This window comes from Nicotiana tomentosiformis, chromosome 7 (genome assembly GCF_000390325.3).
Source record: "Nicotiana tomentosiformis chromosome 7, ASM39032v3, whole genome shotgun sequence".
Classification (NCBI taxonomy): domain Eukaryota; kingdom Viridiplantae; phylum Streptophyta; class Magnoliopsida; order Solanales; family Solanaceae; genus Nicotiana; species Nicotiana tomentosiformis.
The window spans coordinates 70,423,675-70,434,218 of record NC_090818.1 but is presented as its reverse complement, the minus strand read 5'-3'; the positions used below and the strand labels follow the sequence as shown (position 1 = coordinate 70,434,218).

The 10,544-nt window shown below is 40.9% G+C and overlaps 1 protein-coding gene across 1 annotated transcript; it reads left to right on the top strand.

Moving 5' to 3' along the window:
• The first annotated feature begins 5,474 nt into the window (after positions 1–5,474).
• On the top strand, positions 5,475–6,103 carry LOC138895769 (uncharacterized). Its single transcript, XM_070180495.1, has 2 exons — positions 5,475–5,755; positions 5,854–6,103. The coding sequence occupies exons 1-2, from the start codon at positions 5,475–5,477 to the stop codon at positions 6,101–6,103; spliced, it is 531 nt and encodes a 176-aa protein (XP_070036596.1).
• The last annotated feature ends 4,441 nt before the right edge of the window (positions 6,104–10,544 follow it).

Sequence of the window (10,544 nt, the reverse complement as noted above, 5' to 3'; positions counted from 1 at the left end):
TGACTCTCAACAATGGTTCTAGTAGGTTAAATAATTAAAGTGCGGTGTCTAAGGATTTAGGGTTCGTTATATGGCTGAGGATTGGGTTTTGCAGCAGAGTGTGAAGAATACTTGGGGAATTTGTATGTTATCACTGGGTCTACGGTGCAGTGTTAGAGAAATGGGAGAAACAACTTCGAATTTGCATAAGGTTTTCCAGGATGGGTGTCTCAGTTGGAGATGTTATTGAGTGCACGACGAGGCTATGAGATGGCTTATGGGTATCGAGACGATGTGGTCTCGTAATTTGGGTCACTTGGGATGAGTGTTGTTTGAGGTCCATTAAGTGTTTGAATAGGACTACTATTCCAAAAGCAATTCAAGAGTAAATTGGAAGAAGTTGAGTCAAATAATAATAGTTTGAATCAGCATGGTTATGGGAATGACAGGTTCCTTCGGTGTGTTAAGCTATACAGGTGATTCGTGGTTGTACGTGCGGGATTGACAACCACCGTAGTTTGATTGATTTGGAGGTGTTTGATTTTGATGGCCTTGTTATGTGTAAATAGACCCCGGAAGAGTTATGGCAGTTAGACTTCGACTTGAGGGTTGCATTTTATGCGGTTATAGGAATTCAGTTGCATGTTGCGATTGTTCTTCTGAAATGAGTTAGTGGAATGGGTTCTAGCCGATGAAATGTTTATTCTACTGGTGGTTCGGGGCTTATAATGAAATTCTTCTACTCTCACATAGCAGCATGATAGGTATAGTGAGCAATATGGAAATTGGAAGTTGAGGATCAAGGTTGCGGTTCGGTTTTGATAAGAATGTCACGAGCTCGGAGGAGCGGGGGAGGGAGGGGGATTCAGATGTTCAGAGTAAGGTGGCATTATATTAATGTCGCATGAGGATGGTGTTGTGTGGAAGAGGCATTGTGCATTGGTTTGTGGATTCTTAATTGGCATTACAGGAATAGTATGGTCGATGGCCATTGATGTTCAAATTTTGCTACCTGTGCGGAAGGTTGTGGGAGTATATCCCACAGGAAGATCGTATAAGTGTGATGTGTTAGTCATTTGATTGTTAGAGACTGAAATCGGGTATGAAGTTTCCGGTACTGTCGCTGATTGGAGAGTTTATGTCTCAGGGATGCTCTATTTCTTTGGTTGTGGACTGTGGAAGTTTGTTCCGAATTGGACGGCTGCTCGTATGTGTCGTGAATGGGGTCATTATGGATCTTTAAAAGGTTATTAGCTCAGTATGGGATGATGGTAATCAGCTTGAGGTCCGTTGGTAGATCTAATGTGAATGTATGCTCTATATTAGGTCGGATGTGTTCATTCAGCATAGCATTGCTTATAGATGATTCTTCGGGCGTATGGGATGATACTCCTAACGTCATCTATTTCAGGTGCTACTCTTTATGCCATATGTGTTGTGAGGAAGCTTGATTATTTGCGTGTGTGCTGTGATCCGACGTAGCTTGTGGTATTATATGAGTGAGATGGCTTTTGAGATGTCAGTTGTTCGATGCACCTTAGTCAAGCTTGGCTTTTGTAGTGCATGGCGCTATTCATCTCCCCAGGGTTGTGTTTATGCACTTGGCATGCTTATGGTTGATATTCGGGCATTTCGTGGGTATGATCGGTTTGGCTCGGTAGGTACTTACTTGTTGATTGTTATGTATGGATCGGGTGGCACGCCGCCACGAATATGATGTTTGGATCGGGTTGCACACAACGATATAATATGTGGATCGGGTTGCGCACCGCAACAATGAGATATTGAGTATGGCTCCTTATACTTATTTTTGTGTGTCTTGTTTCTCATCTCTGAGATAGGTTCATAGCATCTGTTCGACCGTTTTATTCATTACACGGGCTGGGTAGTTCCTTGCCAGAGTTCGTTCTTCCTTATGGGCTGTTCTTCCTCATGGGCCTTATTCGATTTATAGCTTGTTGGCGCATTGATGATGTCATATGAGATTTTAGACGGTGGTTGAGGTGGCTTATTGCCCGAGCAACTTGTACTGGGTGAGACAAGGTTATTGGACCTGAGATAAGTGAGATCAGGTTTATGTAGGGTATATTAAAGAGAAAATGTCACTATTCAGTTCAAAATGAGGTAACGGTTCTTATCAAGCAGAGAGATTCCATGATTTATTGATTAGGCAGGTGGTTATGAGCTTCTATAAGTCACTTTCATCGTTGCAATATCGAGTGTGTTGGATCAGGGCTTATGCGCATTATGAGGTATACTACGGGTGTCAGGTTAGTGAATTTGCAGCTTCTACGGTTGGAGGATGTTATTATGGGCATACAAATTATGTGGTGCATTGGTTTCTGCATGGGTGCATGATCGTATTTGGTACAGTAGGTTGAGATTGATACGGTGTTCGTATGTTAGAATCGGGCCTCGTGGAGAATTCCGGATGCTGGAATTTGGTTCTAAGGCTTGTTGGCTAAGGTAAGAGGAAGGATATTCAGTATGGCTCAAGCTAATGTGCTCACCTGGGTTGTGGTGGCACGGGTAGGTGCACGAGGTGTTAAACAGTGATTTAGGGCAACTCCGGAATGATTCTTGGCACGTTCGAGGACCAACGCAGGTTTAAGTGGGGGAGAATGTAACGACCCAATCGGTCGTTTGAGCTCTAGTGCGTCGTTCGGTGGTTTGAGGAATTGAGTAGCTTCACTTCATATTTTATGACTTGTACGTGTAGTCAGAATTGAATTTCGGGAAGTTCAGAGTTGATTCAAAAGGAAAATTCTCAATTTGGAAGCTTTAAGTTGGAAGAGTTGACTAAGGTTTGACTTTTGAGTTAACGATCGCGAATTCAGGATTTGAAGGTTCCAATAGATTTGTGCAATGATTTCAGACTTTGGTGTATGTTCGGGTTGAGTATCGGGTGGTCCGGGAACATTTCTGCGCTTGTTGTGGAGAGTTAGCATTTTGAAGGTTTAGAATTTCCTAAGTTTGATTTGAAGTTGACCATTATGTTATTGATATCCGTTTGGGATTTCGAGCCTTGAAATAGGTTCGTATTATGATTTGTGACTTGTACGTTAAGTTTGCCGTCATTCCTAGATTTTTAGATATGATTCGGACGCGTTCGTCGAAGTTTGAATATTTGAAAGCTGAAAGAAGGATTTTGATCGTCGATTCGTGATTTCTATGTAATATGTGGCATTTCAAGATTTTGGATAAGTTTGGATAAGGTACTGGGACTTGTTGGCGTGATTGGACGGGGTCTCGGGGGCCTTAGGTGTGATTCAGAGTGGTTTCAGATCACTTTCCCTTGTTTTGCAACTACTGGTGTCTGGTTTTGTTCTTCGCGAACGTGAAGGGTCTCACGCGTTCATGAAGAAGGATTTTTGTCGGCTTAGAATTGTTTCATCACGAACGCGACAGGGAGTCGCGAACGCGTAGAAGGATAGTGAGCTGGGGGCCTGGAGGTGTTAAGCCTTCGCGAACGCAGCTGAGTGATCGCGAACGCGAAGCATCAGGACCTAAATGCATCGCGAATGTGAAGAATAATTTTTGGTCAGCAGAGTTTTGGACTTCACGATCGTGAGGGTACTTCCGCGATCGCAAAGAGGAAGGGCCTGGGCAGACTTCAATTTATTTCGAGTTTTGGCTCATTTCTTCCACTTCTCACATGGTTTGGGCGATTTTTGGAGCGCTTCAAGGGGAGATTTTCATCATCTATTCAAAGTTAAGTAATTACCACATATTTTAAGTTAATTACATGGATTCGACAAGGATTTAACATAGAAATTTGTGGAAATTGTGGGATTTTTGAAGAAAAACCTAGAAATCATATTTTTGGATTTTGACCACGAAATTGGACATGAAATTTGGAATAAATCATATATTTTAGTTCGTGGCATTATGGGTAAGTTTATCTTCGAAAAGTTTCGGAATTCGGGCACGTGGGCCCGAGGGTTGACTTTGTTGACTTTTCAAGCGGAGTTGTAAATTGTTATAAATTAATTAATTATGAGTATTGGAGTATATTTTATTGTTTTGCATGTTGTTTGAGTAGTTTCAGATCTTTTGGCTTTGAATTGAGGAGTTAGAGAGGCATTGGAGCCGGTTATTAGAATTTTGGAGCGAGATAAGTCTCCTGTCTAACCTTGTAAGGGGGAAACTACCCCGTAGATGTGTGTTTGTTATGTGCTGCTTGATGTGGGGGCCATGTACGCACTAGGTGACGAGACTTTGTACGTAGCTAATATCATGTTTATGTATGGGTAGACTTAGGACCTTATCATGCAACATTTGTATTATCTGAATTCAACTTGTTAGTTTAATTACCTAAGACTTATAAATGAAATGTGATTAGAGATCATGTCAGATAGAATATCATTACCTTGAGTTGTTAGTAAGATATTCGAAAATTGGTAAAAGGTCATGATTACTTTATGTTCACGTTTATATATTGAAAACACGTTGTCCGTAGTTCGATAAGTTTCTTCTCTTCCTGGGGATCGGGCAGAATGCCTCGGCTATATATATATATATATATATATATATATATATATATATGCATCCATGGATCGAGCCGCACGATCTCGGTAGTGTATGTACATGACTATATGGATCGGGCCGAATGACCTCGGCATAATTCGTGCGTAAAATCGCTAGGAGTCTGAATACCCACGAGATTACCCTCTTGATTGGGGACCTGGAAATTACATGATATTCCCTTGTGACCAGAGATCGGATATTTATTTGAATAATCTTATTTGTTGAGATGACATATGCTACATGAAAATTTTAAATTGATATTTCGTTAAAGGCTGCTGTTGATTATTGTTTCTTATTCTATTGATCATGTTGTATTTCATGCCTGCTTATGGTTCTTGCATCTTATTTATTGGACCACTAGTAAGTATCGATGTCGAACCCTCATCACTACTTCTCTGGGATTAGGCTAGATACTTACTGGGTACGCATTGATTTACGTACTCATGCTACACTTATGCACTAAATGTGTAGGATCTGACAGATTCTTTGATGGTCATCTTGGCGCGTAGGCGCAACTGCTGAGGGGACTTTAGAGTGAGCTGTATTCTTTGCTACGCACCGCAGCCATGAAAGTCTCCATCTTATTTATTTACTTTATCCTGTCTATTATATATTCCAGACAGATGTTGTATTATTATTGTACTCCTTAGTATATGCTCACTGAGTTTTGGGATACTCTAGTGCTTGTTTATCGTTCGGCCTGATATTGTCATCTTTTTATTTTGTACCGTACTAATATTCTAAGTATTCATGATTTTTTAAAGGCATTGAATTCTTTACTTAATAAAACTTTTGATTTCAAAAATAGTAAAATGAATAATTGAATTGATAGTTCACCGTTGGCTTGCCTAACGACGACATTGGGCGCCATCACGACCTATAGTGGGAATTGGGTCGTGACATCAACTCTTGAGGACACCTCTAGAGAAGATTACTTTCCATCTGCTGCTAGTGATGAGGAGAATGATATGATTCCATCTGTTGTTGCTCCTATTAAGGATCACATTCCATATGCCCTCATTATGATGCATGCTGAAGCAGAAACAAGAAAGTCAATAAGACAAGGCAAACAACCTATATGGATGAAGGATTATGTTACTAAAGCCAATCCCAAATTACACTGCTGCTTGTATCCTCTGTCAGACTACCTGTCCTATGCAAATACCTCTGTAAAATATCAGCTTTATCTTGCAAGTTTCTCTTTATTAGTTGAACCACAAAGCTTCAAAGAGGCTGCCAAAGATGCAAGGTGGATTGAGGCAAACTTCAAGAAAACAAGACATGTGAGATAGTTGACTTACCTAAGGGGAAGAACATTGTGGGGTCAAAGTGGGTGTACAAGATCAGGTTTAAGGCAAATGGAGAAGTAGAAAGGTTCAAGGCAAGGCTGGTTGCCAAAGGATATAGTCAAAGAGAAGGTTTAGATTATCATGACATTTTTTCTCCTATGGCAAAGATGGTTAAAGTGAGATCAATTATAGCATTAGAAGCATCAAATGGATGGGATCTATTTCAAATGGGTGTCTATAATGCATTCTTGCAAGATTACCATGACAGTTTCAGTGTTTACACAAATATAGGCACACAGTGCAGTTAGTTCACGTATTCAAGTAAGTGCGTTTCCTAAAGTTAGGGGGACCTCTCTTTGCTTGAGGTAGGCCTAAATCGCGAATATTTGACAAACAATTAGATTCAACACATTCAGATCCGAAGCAAATTTTTGTTTTCATTGATAATATTTGGATTGCAACATGCGGGAACAAAGATTACATCATTGTTTTCAACATTTATAAGATTACATAGGTTCAAACAAACTTACCCTTACGGAAATGGAAAGGTTCGAGATAAAATATACATGGTGGGAAAATGAGTGAAATCAACCAACTCCTAATAGCCATCCTCGGAATCATTCCCCATCTCTTCTTCTTCTTTTTTTGGTTCTTCTTCCGAGTCTTCCTCAAATTATTCTTCATTATCATTGAACTCAAGCTCTTCCTCTGGGTCTTCCTCTGGTTCTGTCTCAGACTCGATCTGTATACATTCAGCTACTCGGTCATCATTATTGGGGGGTGGCAGCATGTGATAAATATATCCTGGGACCACTTGGCGGTGCGTGGAGGTAGTCACGAGGTAGTGCGGTAAAATCTCATGATAGATTTGCAAAGCCCCCACTGCATCTTCCAGCCAGTCTATTCCTTCCCTGCTTGGTCGGGCTACCTCGTCCTCTTTATCAATCCAGACATAGTAGTTTGGAGTGCACCACGAATTCTGACCCATTGGCATTGTGACTAGATCATTCCACTCCCCCTGAAGCCTCCTTATCCTTAGTATCGGGATCTGCCCATTGTACTCATCTTCATACATCGTCGTCCTCGTCCAAAGTGGTACATCCTGAATCAAACCAAACTCCCTGAGAACTCGTACGGGTGAGTATGGCTGGATTCCCTCGAGTTCTATCAGCTCGATAAAATACTTTTGGGGAGTCATGACAACTTCCAGTTGATCCACTTTCCACTTGAATTGGTCAAAATCTCTATCCATTCTTCCTATCCATGCGGGGAGACCCAATGTCTCATTCTCTCACTGTGACTTCGAATCATGTTGCTAACGCCCACAAAGTAGTCAACTGTGGCCTCTCGTTGAAAGAAGTGCTCTGTGGCCATATTTGAAGCAACAGGTTGCAGCCTTCAAAGAAATCGTACCCATGGGAACATGCAGACAATGCTTTGAGAATTTATGCTAACACCATAGGTACACATGTTTCTTGGAGGTTGCCCTGGAATGTTGCCAAAACCATAGGCAGCAAGTTGATATTGATCTTTCCTCTTCTTTGCGAAAAAACCAGCAATCCTAGCAGCGCCAAAGAAAAGGTTATGGGTCAGAGACTTTCCCACGTTGCCTGATCACATTGAAATTATCCCAAGTACCATTCATAGCTCTCACGATGTCCAAACCTATCGAATAATTGGTTCGGGCTTACCCATCCATCTTTAATGTTTCTCAAAGCTTGACTGTTTTCCAGACCCAAAACATCGAGAAACCTGTAGCCGGGCATGGTCATCGGTAGTATCGGCTTCCTCCCAGTAAATGGTAGCTCTATGAAGCTGGTAACTTCATCCAACATTGGCACCAACTCACAGTCAGCAAACTTGAATACCACTTTGGCCGGATCCCAGAACTCTATCAGTAAATGAGTGAGTACCCTATCAGACCGGATGTAAAGTAAGACAGTCAATGCTCCTAGGTGTATGCTAATTTCATCTCTTTGCTCTCGGCAGATGTTCTTCCACCATTTCTTTATCTTGTGCGGTGCTCCCATCACCATATTGATCTCGGGGATATTCTGGTTGATTTCCATTTCTGAAGAGGGTGGCAAAAAAAAGTTTGATAAGTGTTTGCTTCGTATCTTAGGTGTCTCATCATGAATTATTCGTCTTTCCACAAAAGTTATGTCGTTGGGTGTATGACCCGTTGTTATGGTGGCTTTCCTAATTGTGTGTTAATGCCAAGGACCGACTCACCTAAGGTTTATGCAATATAACCTATGTTTGCTAGAGTAGAGTGTTTCCTATTTTTGAGTTGGAGTGAATACTACGAGGAGTTATGTTAGTTGACCTGACAAAGCCATTCTCTAAAACTAAAGAGTTTTGAAAGAAGGTTCAGAGGGGTGTAAAAGACAACCCTCACGTGCCATTGTGTGTGATAGTGTATGGCAAAGACTTAATAGGAAAGAGTGTGATAAAATTATATATAAAGTGGTAACAAATAGTGGAATGTTAGTAATAATATTGAAGCAAGCAGATAAGTACATAATGAGCAAGTAAGGTAGGTAAGCACACAGTTGCACAGTTAAAGTTGTATGCAAACAATCCTAAATTCCAAGTCTAGTCTAAGTCTGCTAAGGTCAGAACCTAAGTATAAAGTCCCCAGCAGACTCACCATATTGTTGTACCCTATTTTGCATGAGTCAAAACAAGATTCAACTAGTGGTTTCCGTGTTGATGATAAAAGAGAGTCGTCACCTAATATTTAAAGGTATACTAGGGTACCTGTTCAATTATTAAGATCATTTCTCTATTAGTCTGCTAACCAGTGAGATTTTGGGTAAGGGTTTTGTAAAGACCCGATCGGTCATTTTGCTTTCTAAATCTCTGTTCCCCTAAATAAGACTCCCTGTATGTTCTTTTACTATTTTATTGCTAGCGGGGATGGGTAGTTCAGGATTTGGAAGGGTTCGGGTTGAAATCGGAACACTTGGTTCCTAAAGATTGGCTAAAAGGGGCTAAGTTTGACTTTGCTCAACATTTTGTGTCAACAACCTCAAAACCTGGATTTGATAGTCCCAATAGGTTAGTATGATAATTTTGAACTTGGGCGTATGTTCGGATCGGGTTTTGGATGACCCGGGAGCGTTTCAGCGCTTAATATTGATAGTTGGCACGTTGAAGGTTTTAAAGTTCTTTAAATTTTATTTGGAGTGGGTTTTGATGCTATCAAGTTCTGTTTGGGATTCTGAGCCTGGATATAGTTACGTATGGTGATTTAAGACTTGCACGTAAATTTTGGAGTCATTCCGAGTAGTTTAAGTATGTTTCGATGCGTTCGGAGTAATTTGGAAGAATTTGAAGTTCATAAGTTGATTATTTTGGTTTTGGGTTGCGATTCTTAGTTTTGATATTGTTTTACACGTTCCAAGGCTGCGAGCGAATCCGTTATATGATTTCAAACTTTTTGGTATGTTTGGACGGGGCCTTGGGGGCCCCGAATGCCATTCGGACGATGCGTGGTTGTTTAGCCATGGGTGAACAGCTGAAGCACCCAGCTTCTGGTGTAAATGCACCTACAGAGGGCCAGTCGCAGGTGTGAGCTCACAGAAGTGAGCCAGCAGCCACAGAAGCAGCCCAGCATGGGTAGCCCAGGAAAAGCAGATACGGACAAGGCGACCGCGGATGCGCAATCGCAGAAGCGGTCAAGGGACTGCAAAAGCAGGGAGTTGCGCAGGTGCGGCTCATCTGCCGCAGGAGCTGCATCGCAAAAGCGAGCCATCATTCCGCAAATGCGGACTTAGGCCATCCAAGAGAGGACCACATCTACGATGAACCTTCGGCAGATGCGGCCTAGGGACCGTAGATGCGAAAGTCCTGGAGGCAAAATGGTCCATTTAATGCGGGACTTATGCTATTTTGACTCATTTTCTTTCAACTCTTGGGCGATGTTGGAGCTCTTGGAGAGGGGTTTTCACCTAGCACTTTGAGGTAAGTAATTTCTATACAATGTGAGTTAAATACATAGATTATGGGTAGATTGTATCATGTAAAATTGTGAAAATCATGGGTTTAGATGAAAAACCTAGGTTTTGATAATAAAATGGGATTTAAGCACGAAAATGGTTATGGAATTGAGTGAAAGTTATATATTTGAGTTCGTGAGGTTATGGGTAGCAACTTGCTTCAAACATTTTCGAAATTCGGGCACGTGGATGAATTTTAGTAATCCTTCAATTAGGATTGGGTAATCACTCTAATAGTTGGAATATGAACTTTTGAACATGTATTGATTAATTTATTTAACATTTTACTAGTTTTGGATTTGTTCAGCACCGAGTTGAGGCTTTAGGATGAAATTGTGACCGGAAAGTGAGCCTTGAGATGAGGTAAGTCTCTTGACTAAACTTGTAAGAGGGAACTTGCCCCATAGGTGATTTAAATTAATATTTGCTTCTAATTGTGGGGGGCTACGTACGAACGAGGTGATGAGAGTTCGTGCGTAGCTACTATTTTGCTTATGTCCGGGTAGTTTAGGTCCTGAATCATGAATTACTTGTAATGTTTGCACCCTACTTGTTAATTTAAATGTCTAAATTATATTAGAACTTGTTAGAGGAATTGTATAAGACCGAATTTCACTTACTTGAATTTTTAGTGGATTACTTGACCGTTAATGGAAATTTTATTATATTGTGTATTAGCATTGTTATAATGTTTAAGTCAAATGCTTATAAAGTATCCTCTCTTCTTGTGGAGTGGGCCTAACACCTC

Bases quoted from the DNA above. Each gene is read 5' to 3' on its own strand.
- LOC138895769 (XM_070180495.1), top strand. From the start codon at position 5,475: ATGATTCCATCTGTTGTTGCTCCTATTAAGGATCACATTCCATATGCC. The intron at 5,756-5,853 runs GTGGATTGAGGC...GTACAAGATCAG, and splicing joins GAGGCTGCCAAAGATGCAAG to GTTTAAGGCAAATGGAGAAG.